We start from the raw sequence: 27,691 nt of genomic DNA, 5'->3' as shown, positions 1-27,691 counted from the left end.
TCATGCAGTGAGCAAGATTGTTGCCTATTTTGCCACTGACTTTTTCCCCCCTGTATATAAAGATATTTTTGTGAAGATTTTACAACTTGCACAGTGAGACCTGCACCCTTACTTCAGTCCTTGTACATATTTACAAGCCCACTAAACTTTCCACCCCTGGCTGGAGGAGCAATCCAGTAGCAGGAATCAAGAACAGTCACAGACCCATTTGCAAAGACTGGACGTAAGGAGAGTGCCAAGAGGAAGGTTTGTTTTGCTAGAATTGTATCTGGTACAGCAGCAGCACAGAGTTAGGCAAATTTTGGCTAGTGTTCCTGCCAGGTACAGACTGATGTGATTTACACTACTTTAATTGTACAAAAGGTAACTCTTTCCATGGCCTGCAAGTTGTATCCCATGTTTTGAATGGGTGAAAATTCCCATTATGTTCTGTTAAGCTTGTGTTGGCCACTGGTAGTTTGTTCTGTTCTGTGCTAATTTATGCTTATCAAGTACTAAAAGTGCTGCCTTGACTTGGGATAGTTAAAGGATTCTTTGTGAGACGTAATTTCATAGCAATGTAAAAGGCCTGGGGTTTGTTCCAAAGCATACACATCAACTGGATCCAACTAGAATCAGATAAACATTTCCTACTGGCATTTCTAATAGAGATTCTGTAATTTTTAGAAGTTTTTTAAACATATTTCCATGGCTTTTTGAAGACTTCTGTGTTGGTTACTTAGCTGGTGATTTCTTTGTTAACGTGTGCAAGTGTTCATTTTGGCATCCTTATTTTACCATTTGCCTCTCTGGAGGAAAAGCTTTTTAAAATGCACCAGTGAAATGTTAACTAAGAGTAAGATGATCATATTTTAAGGTTATATTTTCTGGCTCTCACCAAATGCTTACTTGGGACTAAATTGTCAGTGGGATGTTTTAATTCTACCCATCCATATTGGCTGGTCTGAGAGCTCCATTTTGTGCAAAATGGCATTTTTAATTTGCAATTAAAAAATCCCCCAACCTTCTGTAAGTCTGACTACATGCCCATCCCTCTCCTTCTGCATTGAGAGGAACCTGTCATCTTTCGGGGGGGGATTTCTTACAAATTAAAGAAAGGAGAGTTGGCCTGTAGAGATTCCACAGCAAATACAGAAAGAGAAATTAGCTTAGCAATGTTAACTATATTATTCAAAGCTATTCAGAGTACTTTGTTCTTTTGTTTGCAGGCATTCTTATTTCCAAAGTAATTCTACCTCTAATGATACCTTAAGAAAGACAGATTAGTTAGCTAGGACACAACTCCTCCCATTTCAGACTGCAAACACAAAATTGAACTTCTAAACATGCAGACTTGGCCTTTTAAATATCAGGCCCTAAATGTTTCATGGCCCTTATACAGTGCACACTTATAAGTGAATTACACTGAGAGGATAACATGTTATTGTATTGTCTTCTGTAGGGTTCATAATAATTTTTATCATGTATTTCCAGAAGATGTTATTATATTTTATTCCTGGCATTACCGGCAAGTCTTTAATGTACTTGAAGGGCTTCTTGAAGGTCTCCTTGTGTAGGAGGTACTTGCTCAAGCAAGGACTGTTCAAATGGGTAAAGACAAATCAATTGGGGCTTATTTCTGACATTTAGGCACAACACTGTGCAAGAAGAAGAAGGAAGGGGAAATGGCTATGCAGTGGCACTGGCCCCAGCAGCTCACAGAGCACTTCCCAGAGTCTTTTTCCAGAAAAGCAGAGCCACAATGGTGCTGGACCCTACAGCATTAGTGGCTGTCCAAGTGTTGGCTTTACTAGCCAGCACATAGGTCGAAGGAGCAGCATGACCGCCTGTGCCTCTTCCAACCCATCTTTGTTATCCTGTGCACAGCCCCAGAGGGGAAAGGGGCGATGCCTGCACCCCTCCAAATGACAGGACTGTGATCCTGCCTTGCCCTGCGTGGGTGTGGGTCTTTATGTACACCTCCCGTGCTTTGTGGCCATGCAATGCTCACGGCAGGCAGGAACGAAAAAGAACATGAGATACCAGGCTTGCACAGCCCCTTGTGAATGAGGTTGTGTGCATTAGCCGTGGAGAGGACTGGTTAAGATAGCCTGTTTTACAGAGTGAGCCTTTAGCACTGTTACAGTAATGTTGCAGAGGAACGTGTGAGACTGAGTCTTGGACTTACTTAATATGAAGTTTGCTGAATATCATGAATAAACTGTTCTGTGTGCAGTGGGTATTAATTAAAAGCATATGTGAAAGTGAAAACATTCTGTAGTTGCATATCAATAGGTCTGAGCTGTAGTTAAGCTACTTAAGTAGTAACTAGCAGTGGTGTATATAACATAGTAACAGATTTGCATAAAATAAACATTCTGAGTATCAAGTTGTGGCCCATATACTTCTTGTGATATTATCATTACTAATCTTATGGCTTAGCGCTGCATGCTTGACAGACTACTTATACATTATAATAAACTGTTATTACACAGGCACCCTTGCAGAGTAACCATAGTTACACACACAGTACACTTCTTTTGGTTAAAGTAAACACAAATATAATCATTGGGGTCAGTACTGGAGCTTTGTAGGTTAAGAGTTTGCTGCCAGCAGTGAATAAAAGGAATGTATCTAGCAGTTCAAAGTAAAATTCACTCACCCTTTTATGAAGATTGAAACATGCTATTAAAGTAAATTATTACAGTGATTTGTTTTATTTTTGCCTTTGTGATAAGATTACTTTGAGTCATCACCATTTTGGTTAGAGAACCTGAAAAAAATCCTCTTTAGTACCAGCCTCATCATCACAGTAGAGTAGCTTGACAGTCCATTCTAATGCATTTTAACCAACTTATAAATCATTTTCTGGAGGCTAATGATTTATTACTGCTGTAATGAACTTCAGAGGCATCAATACATTAGTATCCACTTTGAAAAAAAGCCATTGTCAAATCCTATTGGAATGATGATCAGTTTACTATTGTTATTAATGACCCCGATCAACTCTTTGAATCTATGAATAACCCTGTTAGATGACAGAGGTCTTCCATTTGGGCAAAAATCAATGCATATGTAAAATAAAATTATGTGGCTTTCTGGACCTTTTATCAGTGCCTATGTTCCTGTTGTCTGCAAAGACTCAGAACTACTTGTAAGTTCACCAAAGCTGGAGTGATTTAGGAATAGGAATCCCTGGAAATATTTTAAATTCAAAATTAGGCAATGTATGTGTTTTAGGAGAGACTGCTTGTTGCTTTGTTTCCTAAACACTTTCCAGGTGTGGATATACGCTGTCTACTTAATAGACATATGAGGTCTCAAATGGAATCCTTATTGCTGTATCCTTTATTTTTCCTCTGTGGTAGGAGGAGTCTGTAATACAGGGAAGATTATGTTACAGACTGTAGCAAGTGCTGGTTCTTAAGCTCCTGCATTATGGCTTTTTTTCCCTTTCTTTTTGAAATTAAAAAAATAGACCTCAGTGACTTGACCAAAATAGTAATTACCATGTTAGGGTTTTTTCAGTGTTCAGAGATGTCAGAAATTTGACCTTTGAGGCTTTTAAATCTGACCTTGTTGCTTCTTTCCATTCATTAAGCTACAACCTTTGCTCTCTTGTCATAAAAGATAAATGAAGATTCACACAATCTTTATTTAAGAGAAGATTTATTGTTTACATTAATGTAGATTAAGTAGAAGCAAACCAATTATTTATTGTGCCAATCATGTCTTCTTGAACTTTAAGTTAGTTATCACAGTTCTATAATTACCATTTCCAAATGTTCATTGCAAACTCAAAGCGTAAATAGATTTTTTTTAAAATGTCTTTGAAGATGTTATTATATTATATGAATAAGTGGAAGAATACTTCTAGACTTCCCTATAATGATCTAGAGAAAGAAATTAAATTTCAAAATTAAATAGCCAAAATACGGCCTTCATACACATAACATTGTATTTAAATGACTGTTCTGCTCAGTATTTTCCACTCTGGAAGCAAATGATAGAATTTTCTGTTGCCAGAGAAGCACATTCATTGACACACAAATTAAAAACAAAAGAAATTTTATCAAACAAACCTAGAAGTTGTTCAGATTCATCACTTTGCTCATACATCCTCTGATGAAGAAATGGGTAGGTAAGACCATAATGGCATTGCAAGAATTTGTACACTGAGATAGAAACTTGGGTTTTGTTACTGGTTTTGTTTTCAGTTTTGTTAAAGTATCCATCTGAAAGGATGTTGCTTGAAATTGCTTGTTTAATGCTAGATTATAACTAACACTGTATGGATTGACAAAGTGGCAGGAGGAAAAAAGGTAAGAATACCCTCCAGCATACGTGCACTACCGCATCCCTTGAGGTCTGGCTGAAACCAACATAAAAGTTGTCTCAGATGTCTCAAGGAGAGGGTATATTGCACCCCCAGAAGTGATCACCTCTCTCCCTGCTTCAGGCACGGTGGTGCCAGAGGCAGACGTGGTTCTTCTGGAGATGTGTGGAGTCTCTTGCTCTCCCACCGTTCATTTGGACCATGACCTGTAGTTGGTTACTTCACTGTGAAGCTGGGTGGTAACCAGAACATAGTGTCACTTTTGGCATCTATATTGTGCTGCTAATGTGCTAGTGTGAAATATATCTGAAACACAATCTTCCAAAGAGGCAGGAAAAGCAGCTTTGGATTTAGAAGACAGTGAGAATAGTGCTGCTTCTAAGCAGAAGTCTGGAGATGGGCACCAGTGGCAGCAGCTTGGAGTCAAAAACAAGAGGCCTCATTCTGCAGAATATTTTAGAGTAATATTAAAGCTAAGCAAAACCATATACAACAGTGGAAATCAATGTGTTTGTTTAAATGTGAGTTATGTTGGGGGATCATCTTGATATGTTATAGCATAGCAGTTCATAACATTTCTGATCCTGACTTTTTGAGGCCTTGGGAGCCAAAGTATAGCTTAGCTCCCTGATTCATATGCAGTTCAGCGAGTCTTTGCTTCTTAAGCATGTCAGATGAGATCAAGCTTTGCAAATGCTCACAAGTTAACGAGCCAGACCTGCCATCTCAGAACAGGGGAAAACAACCCAAAGCCATGTGTCATGTATCCACACCTCTGAGAAGGACACATGGGCAGATCGTTGAGGTCAGCCTAGGCACTGCAATTTGGGAGGAACAAATCAGATAACAGTGGGATAACGATTAGGTAGAGCTGCTTCATTCAGCAGTTTTTAGCAGGCTAAGTAGTGTGGCACTTATTTCAGTGAACATCTGCTACATAAATTAAATAGTTTTCGGGAGTTATCACAGAAATTGAAAGCTGCATTCTAATTCCACTTACTGTATTTTGCTGTTATTCCACTGTAAGTGGCATCAAAACTGTACTCCAGCAGAACAAAATTCTCTTTAAAATGCATAGTTATATCATACCTGCTGAATTCTTCATTAAAGTCAGGATTTAATTTAGTTATTAAACATCTATTTTTTTTCCTTACATTTAGAATGGGATATAGTTGAATCATCTCTCATCTATCCATCAATATATATTATTCTATACATATCTTGTTTTTAAATAGTCTTTCGTATTGATGATCTTCCTAATTTAATTACATTAAGTACTGGAACATATTTATTTCTGCCACAGGAAAACACTGTAATTTTGTTGTTACAAGAACTGAAATCATAGAATGTAAATTTAAAGTACTTTTTTTGTTCTGGTTCTTTAAAAAATGCGTTTTTTACTCTGTGTGGAAGAGGTAAGCGCTTTGCATTTCACCAAAACAGTTATGAAAATGAGATGTCCACATAGTATGCAGATAAATCCTTAAGATCAGTATTTCAAAATATATAGGGAAGCTATAACCCTGGTTTGGACCCTGCCAATGTCAAAAGAAAGAAAAAAATGCTGGTTTTTCTGTCCCTGAATCGGAATCTATGTGGTAAAAACCATCACAGACTGCTCTAAAGAACCATTCTCAGATGCAGGGCTACCTGAATTTATCTTTTTGCAGATTCTGATAGTTCCTGCCAGGGGAGGGGCAGGATTTCCTGTTGTACTTTCTACAATATTAATTACAGCATTTGGATTTGCTAGAGAGCAGTAATGGGAAGACATCTCTTGTTAAATTGTTGTCAGTAAAAGCAGAACATTTTCTTGAAAGTCAGTAAAGATTTTCACAGTCGTTGCCAGCCACAGTGGTACAGTCAGACTTTAAAGATTATCAGAACTGACAACCACTGAGTAAGTGTAGAAATTCCATATAATTCTGCAATAAAGTGATGCTTTGATGATTCAGAGTTTTAATCTACATATACCAAAATTTCAGTCCTAGAATACTGTCATAATATTCATGTTATTAAATAGCATGGAATGAGGTGTTGGGGAAAAATACCTTAAAAGCAAAAAAATTAGAAAATGAGATAAAGCTGAAAAGCAGGGCTTGTAGTTATATGTTGCCACAACTACTCGCCTATATTTCAACTGGCAAAATTAAAAAGTATCCAGTAAATTTTAACACCTTGTAGTGTTCATGTTGGCCTTTTGAGCCTGTTTATTTTTGCTAGTCCTGAAATTACAAAATTAATTAAAAGTTGAAAAACTTGAGCATCACATTGATAATATGCTTATCATTCTAAAGTACTTCTAGTGTGTTCACTTTACTAACCTTATACACAAATATATCAAGACTAATTGGTTACAAGTCTTCTATTATCTTTTTCTAAAATTAAGGAAAGCATTTTGGATGCAATGACAGCTTGCCAAGCTCCAGACAGAGACAGATAGAGGATGTTAGGCCTCAGTGTAGAAGGAAGAAGGCACAACTTCTTTGGTTCTTTTCATAATGTTGTTTTTTCTTTTTGTTGTACTTACTAACTAGTAGTGGTAGCTACTTACATGCAAAATATTTTTCATTAAAACCTAAGATTTAGCATTTGTTATTTTAAACACTGCAAAGCGCAGTTATTTTTCAGAACATTATAATACCACTGATAGAGCATGATATGGAGCAATGGTTATCATGTGTCATTAATTTTCAAACTAAATTATCTCAGCAATACTTTTAAGACAATAGCAAGTGTTACTTGTTTGTGAGCAGGGATTTGCTGGTTTGTTTGTTTCTTATATGTCAGCCCTTTTCTCTCATGCTGGAATAGGATTGTTTTAGGTGGCAGAGGGTGGTAGTTCATCTAGCACTCATTTAAGAACTCAGTTTACCATTTCTTAGCAAGACTAGAGCCCCACTTACTATCCTAGCCCCACTTATTATCCTACTTTTTTTTTGACTCTACAATGCTGGCAGGAATAAAATTCAATAATGTAAGAAGACTAATTGGAGTTATCATGTGGAGTGAGTATTCTATATATGACTATATCTGAACAAACTATCTTGAAAAAACTACACTTTTTCTGAAAGATGCTGTTTACTCAACTTTGAGAACAAAAGCAGTCCATTTCAGGTACCATAAAGGTCAACGATAGCATTATGCTGTGCAAAAGCAGCTCAGAATTTTCAAAATAAACCTCTAAATTATCTAAATTTAAATATACAATTTTAAAAATATTTAAATACATTTTTCCTAAGTATTACAGACATAGGATTGAAATTCTTTAAAATTAACTTTATAAATGCATAGAAGTAATTAAATGCATGGGCTTGATTTCAAAGTTTCCATAATGTGATGTAGTTTTCACAGAGGTTATCATAGAAGGCACTTCAGGATCCTTCCTTTTGTCTAACACATGAATATTTTACATGTATTTTGGTGCAGTTCTCCTTAGAAACCTAGAATGTAAATGCAATGCCAATGTCTTTCTTGTAGCTAATGATCAAGGTTAACAGGAGTATCTAGGTTTGTTTTTCATTTGAAAATACTTTTATTCTCATCTTCTTAACATGCAAAACAAACAAGCCAAGATTTTTTTATTAATATAGTTTTAAGTGTAGCAACAGAAGTATAATTTGTTGAAATGCCTCTGTCAGTCAAATGCAGCATGTTTCCTTTATTCTTCAAAGAGGACACTTGTAAACTCATTCAGTTGCTTATCTGTAAACACCACTGGGGCCCTGTTTTGGCTTTATATTCATGAGGAACTCCTCTCCTTTTCTCAGATGAAGAGTTAGACACTTAAAATGACAATTTCACGTACTGTAAATTACACTATAATATGTAGCTTGTCTGTCTGAAAATCTTGACTACCAGAAAGGGTACGTTGCCTATTGAAAACAGAAGGAAGGATAATTGAAGGAACTCGACCTATCTAGTGCATTACTTATATCCTCCTCTTTCAAAATATAATGTAAAAAAAGGCTAATGCATAAGCTGGAGTTGACTTTGTTCAGTTTATTTTCTTTCCATATGCTTCTAATTTCCTTATTCCACTAGTTGCTTGTACATCTTTCATCAGTCCTTCATTAGTTATTCAGTCAGATTTTATGTAAACTGAGTCCTGAGATCTATGTACTAAACCTGGGAAGATAATTATGAAGATTGCCCATGCAAATTGGGTAAAAGCACACATAAATTACCAGTTAGAAGCTTAGCTAGTAGTTTACTTGCATATTTACCTGAATTGCATTCATAATTGCAGTAATTATGTGAACAGTCATGAGTGCACTTTTGCGCACACAGCCACTACATTTTAAAATTTCTTCCTGAAGTGAGTAAAATGATTGCTTTGCTGAGAGATGTAAAAGAGGATAAGGTGAGTTTCTGCAGTTACAAAATTCACAATTTCTAGTAGAAGATGACCCTATTCCAGAGTATTAATGAAACTTAAAGAGCTGTGGTAATGCAATGTAAAGTTACGCACTGGTGTGAAGAGCTCACCTGAAGACAGCCTGTGGCTCGTGAAGAAGACAAAATGGTGTGGATAGGTCTTTCTGTTAATTTGGGATATCCCTCTGCCATGTCATTTTGAGATTACGTGAATTCTAATCTTTCTAATGGTTAAATATTCTCTTCCATAGCATCTGAGTACTTGCCTGATCAGGGTAGCTTCCAGGGTTACCTTCTGGCAGTCTAAAAGCTTGGCACGTAGATCCCATCTTAGATTTGGGTGCATTTTATTCAATTACATTAATCTGGATTTGACCCATTAGTGCACTGAAAAGTAGAACCAAGACCTCTGTCAACAGAGCTGTCAAGTAGGCAGCAGAAGAGTTTGGGGATTTCAGAACAAGCTTGGTGTGCTCACGGCAGCCTGAAACCTGGGAAACATAAGCAGTTGTGTTTTGTACTGTATGAATATTATTACTTACCATGTTCAGCTCTAAATAATAGTAGGTTAGATAGTCCCAAATAGAAGTTAAAAGTAGATTAATACAACTAGACCCTCTTCCAAGAAGAAAAGGAAGGGGAAAACATCCAGAGAACTTTAGATTTTCTTTAAAATGATGCAACTATTCATCCAGACCAAAGCATTTCAACACGTTGATGAACTTGTGAGGCTATGCTGAGAAAACACCAGGGCCATTTCTTTGAAAGGTTGTCTTCTCTTCGGACAACATCACTCTGAATACACAGTGGTTACAGCCTTCTCTAGCTTGAAAAATTCTCTCTAAAGCCAAACTTTGTAGTCTCTTATTAATCTGCTGTGTTACCTATGTATCCTTCTCTTTCTCCACCATGAAGACATCATTTCCAAAGCTTGAAAGTTTTTGTATTTCCAGGTTGTTTTTTTTTAATGTCCCGAGTTTGTGTTCTGTAAAGGTCTTCATTCACAACTTTTTCCCTTGCAGATAGCAATTGGTTCCTCCCTAAATGTCACTGTAAAACTTTTCTGTATTGTAGTGGATTCCATACAAAATAGGTGATGTACCTTGAGTTTTGCTACTCTCTGTGTCAGTACATGCAAAACAAGTATTATATCACAACACATTCTTACCAGAGACTCCAGTATGCTTGCCTGGCATGCAGGAATAGAGTGAAATCACCGTATATATGGTCATAAAAAATCACTTCAATAGCTGTTGGTTGCTGCTCGGCAATGTTGAAAGTACAAATTTGTAAGACAAAGGAAAAAGGAAGTCTTCTCGACCAAACCAATGTTGCTGCTTTATTCTAAAGATGAATGGGACAATAAGAGGCTTCACGATCAAAAAGAATAGGTTGAATAATGAGTTTAAAAAGAAATCATAAGTAGTGATTGCCCAAAGTATTCCTTTTCAAGAAGTTATGGCTTTCACTTTTTCTCTCAAATTGTTTTGGTAAGTTGATCAGGCTTTATTAAGAAAGGTATCCAACACTTACAAATATCAAACCAGGAAAATAAAGATATATTCTTAAATTAAAAAGAAGCTTCCCAGGAAGGTCTTCTGTTGCATGCTAATATAATGGACACTAAGCAAAATAGATTTACTAATTTTAATCTTTTGAGACTGCTGGATATCTGTTCATCTTCTACATAGCTGAAAATAAAATAATTGAGATTTTTCTTGTTTCAGAGTTATAATATTGGACTTAGCAAGCTGCAGATGGATAATTACACTGGAGATGTTAAATAGGTTTTAGAGACAAAATTGTAAATAATACAATACAGAAGAATGATGGACTTATTAGCATATCATTAAATCGCTTTTTCCCTGAGAGCCAAGCATATTTTTCATAACTTACAAAAAGTGTCTTGCCTAGCAGTAACGCATGTGCTTAACATTTACAAAACCCACAATATTTGACTATGGCATTAGGTTTATATTGCAGGGAAAATTATGACAGTATAGTTACAAATATCAGTAAGTTTATCACTTGATAACAAGATCATATGTATGAGAAACAACCTCTTCTGAGTTAAACATTTTGCAGACCTTTTGTTTCAACTTCCATTAGTGCTATCACTCACACTGAGAATTTACAGGGCTGCAACATAGCAACAGGAAGATTTGGTAAAAGATCCTTTCACTAACGTAATTTAAACCATCCAACTCATTGTTATTGGTCTAAATTATGTTTTTCATTATGATTTTGTACTTAATAAAAAATAGAATTGTGTGGGATATGGGGTTTTTTTCAGGGCTACTGGTATCATCCAGAAAAAATATCATCTTCTTTATCAAGGAAAATGAACTTAGTCCAGAAATTCACAAAATGCACACCCAAAACCTAGATGACTTTCATTTTCAGCAAACACATGTCAATGGCGATCGATGGATAATGTGCAGTCATAATTCTATGCAGTTCAGTACCAGCGTGGCAGGGAGTTACAGGAAGGTTCATTTGGTTTAATACAACTGTTGTGTATGGCAATGGAGGAGCTAGCACAGCGCCAGTTTCCATCTGATACTGTACTGGCTAGCAAAATAGTTTGCTTGAACAGGGATGGTATTTATCAATGAGCCTTCAGGACTTTGAGCCAGCTGAGTCACCCTAATCCAGCCATTCCTAAATTTACTCATGTTCAGACTTGGTTTATGATTAATTCTGTAGGAGATTTTGTAGTCACAATGCCATTTGTAAACTACAACCCCAGATAGGACACTGTGGCTCCAGGAAATAATTTTGGGGATGTTCCACACCACAGTGCCCACGAGGAATAATATAGACAATTGCAGGGTAGATCTGCCTGTGTTACAGTGGTTTCAAAGATCCAACTTTGTATCACATTGGAACGGAAACAAGGTCCGTTAAATGTTTGTGTGGAACAGCAGGAAATCTCGTAAGCCTAATCATGAGGGTAGTGAGATGACTAGAGTACATAGCAGACGCAGGTTTTAGTCCTTTCTCTGCTGCCTTGGTGACAGAGATTTTCATTTGAGATCCTTGTGCCCTTTATTTCTGTCCAGTGCCTAAACAGGTAGACAACACTGGAAAGACAGCCTCTTCTCCCTTGCAAAAGCCTTTTTCAGTGAAGTAGCATACTTAGATTAAATCTCATTGACAATATTTCAAAAATCTCGTTCCAGCTGATGTGCTGCAGAGTCCAGCTTTGTGAGGGAATTGGCATTTCTTGGGACTGAGATAAGATGCAGTTCAGGTCCTATAGAGTTTTCCTGTAGAGTTAGGAGACATGAGACACTCCAATATTGCACCAACTTTTCAGGTGTCACAGCTGGTTTAGTGTGATTTCTTAACCAGAAGGAATTTTCTGTCTCTTCCCACATGTACATCCATCCCCTGCACTTAGGCAGACCTCCTGTCATTGCACCTGAGGAATGTGGCTTTTCAGATAAGATATTAAACTCAATGAGCAGCAGAACCATCATTGGGGTAGGCAAATGGAACAGTTATCAAGATAAAGAGGAACCACAGAAGGCACAGAAGGACACAAATTAGCCCAACATGCATTTCAGATGAGTCACTTTTGAAAACCTTTTTGCTTTATATAGAATATTGAGTATTTCACAGGTTTTTTTGACCAAACTTGCCAACTAGAAAGAGCTGACCATTCATTGTCCTTTCACTTCACATGGTGTACACAGGGTGAGAAAGGCAGGCCCCAATTCACCATCAAGCTCCAGAATTCATTGCTGCGCATGGAAATAATGCAACATTACAAATCTAGGGCTGAGCTTTTTCAGGAGGAGATGAGAACTGAGGCAGAACATGAACTAACATGATATACAGTATGGAGTTACCAAGAATGATCTGCAGTTATAGCTCTTACATTTTCTGTTTCACCTCTCACTATTTTTCCCTGTTGAATGTGTCATTAATGAGTGTAGGTCTAGTAGCTTCTGCTTGGGCAGTCATCCCTTACCAAAACTATGCTCATTAAAAAAATATAAGAGCCTGAATGGAGTAGAATTCAAAGGGTTACTTGGTCATTCAAGGTCTCAACATCTTCCTTGAAGACTTTCACACCTATCAAGTTAGTTAATGGCTGCATCTGTGTTGCCCTAAGCATACAAATGTTGGCATACCCAAATCATTCACATGGAGTCAGTCTTAACATAATAAATACTGTAGTCAAGTCACATGTTATTCTTTACTAAGTGTAAACATCCTTAAATACCTTTGTTTAAACATCCCAACCTAATTCTAATATTTCCAATTTATTTCAAATTAAACACTTTCTAAATGCTATCCAAGCTGCACTTTCTTTTGAAATACGTAACATGATGAATATGAGAATGTCATTGGAAATTTATTTAAATGCTAAGTCCCCCAATCTTCTACATATTAACACTAGCATGTAAAATATTTAAAATATGCATGACAAAATTCAGCAGCAGATACACTGACATCACTGAGATACACACAACTATGCACTAACTACTTTCCTGGCCCTGTGCTGAGCTTAGCAGTCTCTGTTCTCATGTGGCCAGATCCTCTCTTGGCAAATCTGTTAGAAAATTTACAAATCAGCTATGGGAGGGTGACACTGGTTCAAGAAAGACTCTCCAGACTGTTTTATTAATACAAATGTATCCAATACAATTTCCTTTACTTTGTGGTAGGGAGAGATGGATGGTGCGGTCAGGGTACCTTTGTCTGTTAAAGCAGATAGATAGAGCGAACAACATGTGACAGATATGCCCAACTCACTGCAGGAAGATAGTTTGACACTGTTGTGGTGAACATCAGAGAAAAAAACAGAACGGAACAGAATAGAACAGAATGGAATAGAATAGAGCAGAAGCCAACAAAGGTTACAGCAATCTCACGCTGCCTACTACGTTGTTGTTGGTCAGTCACAGGAGCAAAGCCCTGCAAAGACGACAGTAGCTGCCTGCATCCCCTTTTCCCTCCGGCCCTACAGCAAGCATAGCTTCGCACCGGTGACAGTATTTCCAAGGATCTAGTTTGTATTCCTGGACTTAATCATTTCATGTCCCTTGGATGCCTCTAATTTTATTGTCTAAAAGAAGAGGAGACAATATTGTCTCTCTCAAGCGTCTTTCTGACTTTATTTGTTTTGATGAAAGGCTATTGATTCAGGTGTGTTTGAGTGAACCTGTGAATACAGTGCTGACTCAGGCGTTCTCTAGCATCACTAAAATAAATGTGAAATGCATGATTGTTTTCTTTATGTAAATAACTGGTGAAATAGAAAATGGTTCTGTTGTTATTTGCAAAAAAGCAGTGGAGGGATAATACTGTTATCAGGAGATGTGTGCTAGAATATTTGACTTGTACCTCCTAGATTCCATTTGTCTGCTGTCAACCTATACCTGCTGTTAAGCATTAGACACTTAAAAAAAAAGAGAAAAGATAACACAAATTATTCACCATTAATTCTGTAAAATGAATCACTATTAAAAGCTTAATTGTTTGCTGAGAGGGTCCAAATTAGTGGACTTTGCAAGATCAAACAAAATTGAAGATATTTGTCCAAATTAAAATGGAAACATGCATCCAGAATATACCAAATGAACATGTATGCTCCTGTAATAATAATTTTATTATCTTCAGCTTCCAGGCCAGACTTTTAATTATGACCCTTTATATCAGTGAAAACCATGTATTCGGGATTAAAAACCTATTTCTTTAACTAGTCTAGTTAAAGACTGTGGTTTGATATATTCTATGCTACAACTTTTATAAAAACCAGAGAACACTTCTAATAACACTTTTCTAATTTCATGGTTCAGTGCACAGTCAGTAAAGATTTAAATAATTCAAAAAGAAAGCCTATTCTGTTTCTTTATTAGAAGTTTGAGTCAGGCAAATTCTTTGACATTTAATAGGTTTTTAACCCTTTTAATAACTTCTTATAATGAAATTTATTGGAGGTTGTTTTAAATAAAGGGTTATTATATTAGAGTGAATAGCAGTTGGTAGTTTTTTATGATTAGTTTTGAGACCTTGGCCCTGTGTGACTCAAAGGATATTAAAACATAAAGTAGAAAAGAATGTTAATAGTCACCAAATTAACTGTGTACCAAGAAATATAGAAACTGTATATTACTGCATTCTTGTCATTATGTGATCGTGCTATAAAATTTTGCAGTCGAATTTTGAGTATATAATTTTTTTAAAGGAGCTTAAGATCACTTACAGAACCAGTACTATATAAAACAATGTGAAGTGGTTTAATTTTTAACAGAATGATTTTGAAAAGATTAGAGTAGTAAATTTTATAGGTGGTTTTTTTTTTTTAGTTTAGGGTTCTTTTTACATGTGAGGTTTCTGCTGTTCAGTTTTAAGACTGTTTTCCTAATCAACAAAAATTTTGAATGACCCTTTCATTTTATCCTGAAAATGCACTGGGCATAGTGTATAAAATACACTTATGTACAAAATTAAAATATACCCCAACTACCCACTTATTTTAAAACTTAGTCTTTCATTATGCAGTTAGCTGATATTATAAAAATGAGATGATGAAAACACACATCTCTACCTCTGTTAGGTGGTGCTTTGAGTTATTCCATTTAATGTGTTTTGAATGGTTCTCTGTGGTCATTTTACAGTAACTTTAGCTCTCATAACAAATCTTTCTTTAACACTCATTCTCTTATATATATGTGCTAAAAGAAGACTTGGTTGCAGATCTGAGTTCTGCTTTAACTGAATGGAAACAAAGATCTGATAGTATGCGGATCTTTGGGTTTGATCAGCCTTCGTTCATGACAGGACATAGATTACCAGTTACCAGTGTTACGCACTCTTATCAATGAATCCTAACTTCTTGTCAGATTTTGGACTTCTAAATATTGGGGTCACCTTTTGTTTTTCTCTGGTGTACAAATACAGATGTTCAAGTTATCTCAAGTTTTAAGTTATCTCACTGAATAGTATCACCATGATGGAAAACAACACATGAAACTGCATGGTTTGCTTTTGATTCAGTTGCTATTAATCTAGGATCCTAACCACCAACATGCATTGAATAACTGCGAGGTACTACTGCTTGATTATCAGTATGAACTGAGTGAAAGGTGTCTAAAATAGACATTTCTGTATTTTCAGACCCTCTTTTAAATTTAAACTTAGCTCTGACTGTATGATGAATATTGCTTGCATTTTGGATCATTAAAAAAAATCATGAGTTTTTTTGGTTTTGCAATTGTTTGTTTTGATCATAAATGGTGGGTATGATCTCCCAAACACAATTCCTTCTCTGTGTGCCAGCCCTCACAAACCTGTCTGGCAACTGAATGTTATCTTTTCTTCTCTTTTGAAACCTTGAGTTAGAGAGTCAAGTGATTATGTAGGAATTCTTTTTTTTTTCCTCTCTTTTTTAATGAGCATCTTTTTGTCACTGGAAAACATCTTGCAGATGTGCATTGACTTATGGTAGAAGACAATTAAAACACCTAAAATAAAACCAGTAAAATTTCTAAGCAAATCTCATGGCTTTTCAGGAGGCTGGCACAAGTGGTGCTGGTGCTGCATTTTAATGTAGCATTATTTGGGAACAGACAAACATTCAGATTTAAATGGCACAGGTAGTGGCACAAGTTGTCCTGGGAATATAAATGAGAATATGACTAGTAACAGAACCCCCTTCTGCCTACCAAAAACTGTCTATGATGCCTACGTGGTGACTCAGCTGGGTGACATCAGTGAAGAAGGAAGCACACTGTGTGTATCTTTATATACATAAAACACTTAAGATCCCCTGGGGTTTTCTCCCAATACTTTTTTTTTTTGTTAATTGATTGAAACATAGCTTCTTATAGTATGAAAAATTGTTGCTCTCTGACTTACCTTGACCAGTTAGACAAGCAGCAAAGAACTGTCAACCACTTCCACAGTGTCCATCAGAAAAGTTCATAAGAGCTCTCAGCTAGTAGAAAACTAAACAAAAATCATTGTGAGACCCACTGGTGGCAATAGAAATTATGCCTGCTGTGCCTTGATATGAATTTGTCTGGGGTAGTGAGATATGTGATCTCCACTTGCTTCAGTAAGTCCTGTGTATTTCTCCTTATGTTTTACTGTTTTCATCTTCAGTGTATGATCCCTAGTGTTTCTTGCATATACTTAGACCTGTTGTATTTACTTTGATCTGTTAAGGCAACCTGTCTTTCTTAATGCTAACATTTATTATAAATGAATTTAAATAGGGAGGGACAATTTGGACTTTTATGGCTTTTCAGAGAGATGTTGCATCACAGTTCTTAATTATAACAAGAAAAATAACATGGGAATTATTTTGCTAACAGCACATTCCTTTTGAAACTGCCTGCCTAATGCCTCTTAGAAAAAAATTATTTGCTTCCCAGAGCCACTTTCTGGGATGTTAGTTGAGTCCTGCAATTTGACTCTTTCTGCATCTTGCATGGCTTAACCAGCTTGTATCAGAAAGACAGATATTAGGAATTTTTTAATGCTGTATTCTATATCCTGTGAGAGATGAAGGATTCTATCTGAATGCTGTGTCAGATAAGAATATCAGTATTTTGTGGACTTTGGGGCACAATATTTCAAGAAGGATGAAGGTTATTGGACATACTCCAGCAGACAGCAGGAAGAATGATCAGAGGTGTAGAAAACACAGCATATGAAAAAAGTCTTCCAATCTTCAGGTTTAGTTGTTTAGTCTAAGGAAGAAAAAAACTGAAAGGAAATTTGTAATAGCCTTCTAGTGTGTACAACTTTTCTGTAAAGAAGGAGAAAAACATTCCTCATGTCCACTGGGAGCAGAGCAAAAAAGTAGTAGGTTTAAATTACAACAAAGGAGATTTAGGTGAGACATTACGGGAAAAAGCCCTTTCCACTGTAAGGATAGTTAAGCACAAGAATTGCCTAGGGAGGTTATGAAGAGGTTAGACAAACATCTGTCAGAAATGATTTAGGTATAGCTAATCCTGCTGTGAGATAAAGTGTTGGACTAAATAACCTTTTGAGGTCCCTTCTAGCACTATTTTCTGTGATTCTGTGATTAGGGTACTGTACTCACATTGTCCTGAAGTAAGATGTTTCTGTGCAGGGATGATATCACTGTATTCTGCATTGCATGCTTTGCTTTGTTTTTGCTTTAAGCTCATGGGGAGAACGATGGTCTAATGTTTAAAGCATTTTAGCTTTATTCCTAGTACCTCAGGAGCTTTGAGCAGGCTATTAGGAGCTTGTTTTCAGCCAGACAGCCCTGTTCTGTTTTAGCACTAAACATGTGCCAATAAGGGTTATCGGTACACACCTCAGAATTAGCGGCTTTTACTATTTCTTTTAACTTGCAGTCAAACACTTACATGAGTGGATGCTCAGTTTCTGCTTATAAGCGAAATGCAAACAGAAAAAAAAAAAATAGCCATGAAAAGAAATGTATCATAGCTTCCCCGTTAGTAAAACCAAAATAAAACCAGGCATGTTCTAAAGCTGAATATAACACAAGTTGTGAAACATCCTGGAACTGACAGATGGAGAATGATATTGAAGTGCCAGATATTATCATTATTACCTCATCAGAGAGACCATTGAAGGCGTCAGTTTAAGACTGTCCTTATCCTCTGTAACACTCAAACTCTTTAACTTTGTTCTTCCATTTGGCATTCTGCCATCCGGCAGGATTTGTATTCAGCTTTGCATTCGGAAGGAGTGTGTTCGCAATATTGCTTCTGCATACTGAATATGGCTCCAGCACAGCTACACATTGGTGGGTTTTGTAAAACTCCATCTGGAGGAACAAGGAATAGGAAGCTTCTGATTTTGAAGTAGTTTAAAAGAAATTGGTCATACTCTGCATGTAATGTTGACAGAAAGTGTGTCTGATTAATGCCACTGTTCCTGTAGAGACGAGGTCGTCACGGTGTTTGAAACAGGGGCGTGCGTACTGTCACGCCACAGCAGTGACCTGTGTGTGGTTTTCATGGGTGGGACTGTTCCTGAACCCGACAGGGAAGATGAGACAGTTCTTGGTTTGTTGATCTTTTAGGAACCTGAAGGTTCACCATCACAGTGTAATCTCATAGCTTTTCACAGTTACGTGCTTAGCTGCCCATTCTTACTCAAGGAATGAGCAGTTTCCATTTTCTTAGACAATCCCACTTTTTCACTAGGAGGGGCCAGGATGGAGGAAGGTAGGCTCTGTGGTGTGTGGCAGAGAGGTGAGCCAGAAACCTTATCTGCAGATGTGGATCCTCCTTGCCGAGGGCACAGCTCTGTGCGATGGACTTACACTGCCATGTGCTCTGCAGGCAGGTCCCTTAGGTGAGGTTTTCTGGCTTACCGCTTAAGAGGGAACATGTACTGTTAAACAAACTTACTTGCTGCTTTACACCTGGTTTTGTAAAGGTAGCCTGCAATTCATCTGATTTAAAAATTCAGAAGACAAGCTGAATTCCTGTGGAGAAAAACAAAACAAACAAACAAACAAACAAACAAAAAAAAAAACCTGCCTTTTTTTTTCTACTGCACTACCTCATTTGCAGTCCTCAGAATTTCACTAGTGAAGCGTTCTCTTGCAAATTTTTATATATATATATATACACACATATATATACATATATATATATACACACATGTGTTTTGTATGGGGGTACATCCAGTACCGTCCAGTTGGTGTCATGTTATCTGAAAACACAGTGTATGTTCAGCGCCGGAGCTAAAAATGAATCACAGACTGTTTAAAAATATATGTTGTTTAAAGATGACAAACACAGAACGTTCTGCAGTATCTATCTGATAATATTTGAAGCTCATATGAAGAGTTTTTAATAAAGGAGACACCATTTGAATAATAGCAATTGTATTATATTTTAGTTGGGGAAAAGTAATTAAAATTATAACCTTTGCCCTGCTTTCAGAGGTAGATACTTTGCAAGTTCATTCAAACTAAGAGTTGTTGGGAGTTTCAAAGAGTGCTTGTTTCCTTTCTGGAGTTCATAAAATCATTAGGATGCATATTCTTATTAAAAAGCGGTCGTGCTTTTCCAGCCTTCCATGCGGTGGTTTATTCCCAACCCCAGTCCTGCACCACGAGGTGCTGCCCCGTGAGGCGTTTGCAGGCGGCAGAGCGTGGGCTCAGCCCCTGCAGGGCGGTGGGCTCAGCCCCTGCAGGGCGGTGGGCTCCCCGGGGAGGGCACACACCCACGCTGAGGGTCGAGCACTGCAGACAGAGTGAAGGGAAGGCTTTTGGAAGGGTTCTGCCTCCCTCTCCCCAGCACACAAGGGACCACGTGGGTTTCCATCCCCTGCCCGCTCACCCCATGCTGGCCAAGGGGGCCTGGGGCAGCCCACGCTCCCGCTCCCCCATCCAGCTTCGTGGGCACAACTGTTCTGATACGGGTTGTCTGCTAGAGACAGAGATAATGATAGCTTTCAAGGCTAATGTGGTTGGCGAGGAAGGGAGCTGATACTGGAGGGAAGGGAACAAGAAGTCAGTAGCAGTCTTTAAAAATATAAATGTCTGCCAGGATTCAAATTTCAGCCTTCAATTGATTTCATACACTGCGCTGTCTCTGCTCCTCTCCTCCGGTGCTTTAGTAGTCATTAAATGAACTTGAACATGTTTGTATTGATAACCCTTTTTTACCAAAAGCAATTAATTTCTAAAGCAATATAAATACAGGTATAATTGTGATGTCACGTTGTCAGAAGCCATTTCAAATACTTTTCAGAGACACACGTACATGTAAAGTGGTAAGTATGCCATAACTAATGGTATTATTAGTTTGATTTACTGCCAGCCAGTCAGCTTTACAAAAATCAATCCCCAAGCTCATAAAGTATCTCCCTAAAATTGATAAATTTTTGCACTATCAATAATAAGAGAAAAGGTGAAGTTACAGGTTTATCTTTTCTTTTTCTGTGCGCTACTGGTTGAAAGGTATCTTACAGATTGCTGTGATATATAGGAGTGTGTGGATGAGATAGGTTATAGAAGTCACGAGCGATAAAAAGTTTTAAAAAAAAATCTGAGTGATCTTTAGACAATTCAGATGACATGTCTAACAAAGACTGTCAGTAGAATAAATGTGGTTATGTTAATATATTGAACCATTAACACATGTCCTTATCATAATGGAACTTACACATCGGTAGTTCCTGTCAGATTCCACTCAATACGTATGGCATGTTTGTCTGATGCACAGAAGGACAACTATATCTATTTCATTTCAGCTCTGAATTGACACTTCAATTTTAAATCACCCACAGAACACCTTAGCTTAAATTTGAGCTTTTCCCTGATACTCTTTGCTATTTGTCATGTTTCTGTATGACTATACTGAAAAGATGTTACAGGCAATCTGCTGTAGTGTGTGTATGGTGCATTTGACCTCTGGACAAGAAAGGAGTTTCATCCTCCAGTGCTTTTAATTCTTATCCTTACAGAGACTGAATTTGTTGCTTGCATTAAAATAGTATGTCTCGTTAATGCTAAGAAGCGGTGACCCACATAGCACAATGGATTCATTTGTCAATCCCACGACTTCCAAGCTTTCCGTTCATATATGTCTTAGCAGCAAATCAACTCAGAAATCATTTAATCAGTCTATCAATGCATCCTTCTTGTCAGTCATATGAATCCTGAAAATTCCAGTATCTCATTGGACAGCACCAGGCAAAATAGATTTGGACCTAATACTAGATATTCAAACTCTGAAAACTGCAACTCCAAAATTCACAGCTCACACACACAAAAATCCAAAGAAAAAAAAGTAGGATCTGGAAATTGTCTTGAATTTTGAGGATATTCATGTTCTGATCCGGTTCTGAACTGCAGAGTGCAAACCTGTCCCTGTTCGTTAGCATTTCTGAAATACTCTACGTGCAGTTACAGAAAGCAGTGCCCTTTTGTTCCCCTCTATAAAGAAACAAGCTTTCATTGCTTTTTGCTATTCCCATGGGCTGAGGCTAGAGCCTGCATAGTTTATAACAGTCAGTGTTATGCAAATGTCGATCATATCCTTACTCTGTTTATTTCCAGTATTTACATGTTTATTTAAGTACTTGCCATTTCTTTTAAGCCTTATATAGCCGATCAGGCCAACCGAGGTCTAAAGGAACAGAACACTTTATTAGTGATATGCTTAATACAGTTTTTTTCCTCTTGTAGATGCAAGATTTACGGAATACAGAAGGAGCCCAGTATAGTTCCCATCCTCAGATGGCAACCATGAGGCCAAGGGTTCAACCTGCAGATGTTAGGCAGCCAGGAATGATGCAGCACGGGCAGCTGACTACTATTAACCAGTCCCAGCTCAGTGCACAGCTTGGTTTGAATATGGGTGGAAACAGTGTTCCTCACAACTCGCCCTCTCCACCTGGAAGCAAATCTGCAACTCCTTCACCATCCAGTTCAGTCCATGAAGATGAAGGAGAAGATAGCTCTAAGGTAGGCTTAGATGCTAGGATTACTATGTAAATGGTGGATATTTTTAGGACCTGCTAAATGGATCGTATGGCCACAGTTATTAAGGTGATACTTTATACATTGTTGGTGGTTGACCTGAAGTGAATGAACAGTTATGAATACAGAACTTGTATTCCAGTCAATTCTTCAGGCAGTGTGAGTAAATGACATCATTCCTCTTCGTGAGAGCAAACTGGAAGCCTGTAAAACACTCAAAGGATAGCCATTCCTTTAGGACTTTAATATAAAGGTTGAGTTTTCTCACTTGCATAGAAGGGATGTTTGTTCCTAGTTAGAGATCAAGTTACTGCTATAAAAAGTATGAACAGCCTGTACAATATGCTAGTCTTTGCTACTTGGTCACAGGATGAGTAAACAGAACATCATCATAGCAACCAGAACAGAAAGTTCCTCTATGAACTTTAAAAATCTTACCTTGAAAAGCTTGAAGACCCATTATGCATTTATCCTTTGGGAGGTGCCAACTCCATCATGACATACTTAAGCTTCATTTTAGTGTCAGTGCAGGCATGAAGTCTTAATAGTCATTTATATATTAAATTTTTTAAAGCATAAATGTTAATTTATATAGCAGGTTTTGCATGCAAAAACTTCCCAAACCTCCCAAAATCCTGAAAACCTCCCAAAAATACACAAATATAAAGGATAAATGTTAATTTATATAGCAGGTTTTGCATACGAAAACCTCCCAAACTTCACAAAATCCTGCAAACCTCCCCAAAATACACACTTATCTTAATTTTGCAGACACAAAAGCTGATACACAAAATGGTTGGGTCTTAGCACAAAGTCATCCCATAAACCAGGAACAGAGCATGTTGAAATTGAGAACCTCTTTAGCTCTATTTTATGGTCGCTACAAAATAGCAGTCCTGTAGTGTAGTGTGTACCATGTAGTGTACCATGGCCATGTCTTGTGGGGAAAAGTTGCAGACTTGCGAGGAATGTGAAGAAAACGTATTGTGAGACACTGAGGAGGTATAATCCGGTCAAGAAATGTAAGTCTGATTTGTTTTCAAATTATATTGGTTTTCATACCTCAAGCTATAACATAATCATGTAATTGGAGACATATGTTTTACTACATTTTGAATAAATTCTGATTCAAAAGTTTTATTTCAGGACTTTCCCCTGATTTCACAAACTTTAGGTTTTAAAAATTGCTGAATAATTCATACATTTTAAATGAGCACTTCCTTACTAGGGAGACATTAGAATGCAGCTATGTAAAAATAATTCCAGGCAGCCTTTACTTTTTCAGAATAATTTATTTGCTACTCTTGTTGCTTTGCTAATATTTTTACATATATTGGTGGGAGTGTGCAAGATGCTCTAAACTTCTGGAGAAAAGATCCACTCAAATAGTTAAGATATCCTTTCTGCTTCTATCAAATATTTCAGCTATTTAACCCATATTTTTCATGTAGTTTTTCACTGCAACACTTTGTGCTAGCAAAAGTGAGGGTTGTGCTTTCATGCAGAGAGTACTCATCTGAAGCTAATGTTTTCAATAAAGAAATACCAAGCACTACAGACCAAGTAAAACTTGGTCCTTTCTTGGTGGAAGCCAGTTTAGATAGTGTTCAACTTTTTAACAAGCCATGTTATTTTGGAACACTCTCTTTAAAATTCTCTCATGCTCAGTCTAAGCAGAAAAAGGTGAGAAAAGGCACAACACATAACACGAATTAAATTTGGTATGCTGAAGTTGATGCATTGCCTTAAAGTTCAATAATTATAATTTCTCTTCTAAGAGAAAAGTTTTAAAGGATATTAAATTTAGTTTATAACGACAGAGGGCTTAAATTTGTCTCCGACTAGTAGGGTTTTAACTGCAAGCTTGATGGGGGGCAGATTGTGCCATACCTGTCTTCTGTGGGTTTTCTTAGGTCTTCGTGAAAACGCCTGAATCTGGCCACCATCAGAGAAGGGCAGTGGGCTGGCATGCCTGATTCGATGCAATGGTTCTGCTGTAGTTCCCTCCATAAAAGACAAGAGGGCTTGAATTATTGGTGAAAGAAGTTAGTGTATTGTAGTTTACGATTTAAACCCCTCCACTGTATATCTTTGTCACGTTACTCTTGGAAGCTGCCAATGAATGGATACAGATACTTAGAATAAACCAGCTTTCTGTGGAGATCTTTCTCCCCAGCCACAACAGTATTACACTTTCTAAGAGCTGCTTCTGAGCGGCCTGAGAGAGTTCTTCTCATTACAGAAATCCTCCTCCCAGTGAAAGGTGGCACTGGATGGGGACAGGAAGAGATAGAGTGGTCATCCTCTCTCTTGTGAGAACCTCCATCTTTTGCCTGAATATAACTTTGCTAAATTTGGAGTTTTCTCTCTGTTTTATAAACTATCATAGAGATGTGTGGTATTACATCATAGATCAGTGCCCGAGCTCATTAGTCAGTCCTTCAGTAGAAGCGCACATGTTGCAGTCATGTAGTAGCTGCTGGAGCTCGTCACATTGGAGCAGCTTCATGAAGTCAGTAAGATGTTCCTACCATGAGGACCATGTAAAAAACAACTGAATTCACTGTATTGTTAACAGCAATAGTGATGTTCTCCCTGTTTAACTAGCATGAGAAGAGTTTTGCCTATGTACCAACACTGGTGAAAAAGAAAAAGTACATTTTCAAATTTCAAATGGTGGGAGGAAAACCACCTCCATGTTGGATGACCTCCCTTGATTTATACCAGCTGAACACCTAGCCTTACATGTGAAAGAGAAGCCACTGGTCCTTTGATAGCAGATTTGGTAGAGAAATCCCTAACAACTATACCTATGTCTATCTAGAGAAAAAAATACAGAAATCTCAGTGTCCCATTCATGTTTGCATGAATTTATAAAAAGAGGATGACGGAAAGTATGAACAAATATGTACATTATATACATTTGGACTAGAAATATAATTGTATCCCTAGTGAACCACTGATTTCCATGCATGGAGGAAATGACCATTTCAGCTTAATGTACATATTCCAAATGCCAGTAATAAGGAAACTTTACAAACTGTTGTAATTGTTCATGTACTGAGCTTCATGGATGTTCATTCTAAGGTAAATATTCAAATTGTTGTGAGCCTTATCCAACATACACAGAACTAATGGCAGCAGCTGCTAAATATTTTTTGGCAATACTCATTCTCATAAAGGCTCTTTCATATAGGCCTTTTGGACTTTAAACGTCATATATTCCCTTGCAAAAAAGGGAAAGGAGCTGCCTTATAGAGGGCTCAGTTGCCCTACACACTGTTGCTCTAAAACCAAGACAGCTGAGGTTGCTTGACCATAAGATCAGTGACAACAGTAGAATAATTAAAAGGCTATGTATATACAGTCAGAAAGCTGCTAGGTCCATGAAAATATGAAATGTAGTCTCAGACCAAGGATACTGTTTCTGCAAGTGGTGTACATCCCTAAGTCTCCTCAATTCTTCTAGATTGACTATGTGGGACTATGGTTAGAAGATAAAAAGAGGGAGAATTTAAAAAGCAGTAGTTGTAAGTAACTATAAAAACATTCTAAACAAAGTGGCCACTTACCACATACTTTATTCTGACCACTTAAACGCTGGAATATTACATTTATGTAATTCTTGCCATAATTCATACTGTTGGATCATTAAACATGTATTTGGTTATTGCCAAGCATAATTGTGAGCTACTGGAAGCACTACTGGTTCGCAAATATGTATTTCTTCATAGATGGATAATGGGGTTTTCTTCCATGCTCATTTGAATATCACTTATGAGAGAATCTCAAATAATGTATTTTAGAGGGAAGATAGTGAGAGGACTGCAAGTAGCAAGAATTAACTAACAGAAACACAATTACGAAAGAACTGCTGCAGCATATTCTCTTTATGTGGTAGAGGTTTTACAATATTTACTTTATATGATAAGAGTTATAAGTAGATTTCTGTGTTGTCTGTTCAGCCTATTATGCAGATGGTGCTTGATTAAAATCTATTTTAAACTACAGCGATTACTGCAAGATAGTGTGCATAAAACAGCTCTCCTAGCTCCATTAAAGGCTTTGGTACTATTGCAGTTTATTTTAAATATGCTTATAGACATTTTCCAGCTTCTCAAGGGACATTTAGATATCAACGATGTGCCTTACTTGATAGTTTTAAATCCTACACTAGATATTCTTGTGATCTATTATGTGTGCAACATGGTTAATGTACACTTTTTTAAAGTGAAAGATTATTGCTTTCTTGTGATAAATAAGTTAAATACATCACCATAATTAAGCAATAAGCCATGACAGGAGGTGGATTACCATGAGCTAACTACACCTCCAGGGATTTTGAGGCACAAGTCTATGCCTAGCAGAATATATATGGTTTTTATTTTATTTCCCATCTGTCTCTGCTTTGGTGGTTAGAAGTGGAGTCTATGAAGCTGATAGACTGATGGGAGCATAAGGTAGGCCATCATCTCAGCCATTTGCAAGGTTATTAGTACTGGAATTCTGGTATTCTTTTTATTTCATTATTTTCATATAAGACAAACAGAATTTCCCCTGTGAGTACTCCCTTTTTAACAGTGGGGTTTTGAAGTCTCTTGATCATTCAGGTTGGAGAATAAGATTTTAGAGCTGTTCTCAGAACAGCTTACCAGATGACATTTTACACAGGTTTCTGCAGCATATCACCTAGTTTAAGGGTAGTTTAAGTAATGTGGTTTCCTAATATACAGAGAACTTCTAAATCTCATTGGTCCAAAAATACTCTGAAAAGAGGAAAACTTTAGCAAATAATAGAGGTAAAATTTTAAGTATAGCCCAAATTATTGTCAAGCCTCCTTGCTCATAGATTTTGCACAGAACTGTCTGAAGAGTTTAGACTGATATTGCCGAATTAACTAGGGAGCCCTAGTTAATTACCATTCAGCTGATAGTTTTGTGTACCCTGTAGAATGAAATAATAGCAAGAGACTAAAAGTTGGATAACTTAATAATGGGTAGCACCCTGCTTCTGTTTTTCCATATTTTCCAAATGCTGCCAATAGGCTCCATGTCCATTAACCTTGTATTAAAGATATATCTATTGTAACATAATGCTCAGGAAACAAGGAACTTTGTTTTCAAACTGTGGTCGTCACTTTGATGCTGTGTTTAGTAAGCCACAGAGATCCAGGTCGTTCACTGTAGTCACCTGGGCCCTGTTGGACACCACACAGTGATGTATATAGAAAAATGAAAAAGTTTTTTGCTCAAAATGAGAATTTCCAGCCATTTTCCTCATGCAGTTCCACTGATTTGAACACCTGTGTTCTCCTGTGTCACTTGATATGCATTATTAAAAAATAATGATACAAGGATGTGATAAAAGTCATGCCTAGTAAATCCTTAGCCTAGAGCATACCTTTTATGCTCTTGATCTTCTCGTACTTCAAAATGCTTATGATGTGCAGTACTCTGGCCATGCCAACAAGAGAAAAAAGCCTTCGAACCCTCTGGTAAGATCACGCATCATTGCTACAGGTATAGTGAATTAAGTGATC

General features: G+C 37.2%; 1 protein-coding gene across 1 annotated transcript in view; it reads left to right on the top strand.

Annotated features, from left to right (window-relative positions):
* The window catches only part of TOX (thymocyte selection associated high mobility group box), a 224,860-nt gene that overhangs the window by 157,609 nt on the left and 39,560 nt on the right, over positions 1-27,691 (top strand). The window contains exon 4 of the mRNA XM_075024334.1: positions 21,858-22,136. Within this exon, the coding sequence (XP_074880435.1) occupies positions 21,858-22,136 (279 nt within the window). The remainder of the gene's footprint in view (positions 1-21,857; positions 22,137-27,691) is intronic.

The sequence above is a fragment of the Buteo buteo genome, chromosome 3, assembly GCF_964188355.1.
Source record: "Buteo buteo chromosome 3, bButBut1.hap1.1, whole genome shotgun sequence".
Taxonomy (NCBI): Eukaryota; Metazoa; Chordata; class Aves; order Accipitriformes; family Accipitridae; genus Buteo; species Buteo buteo.
Note: the sequence above shows the minus strand (reverse complement) of the source record. Positions and strands in the feature narration are given on the sequence as shown.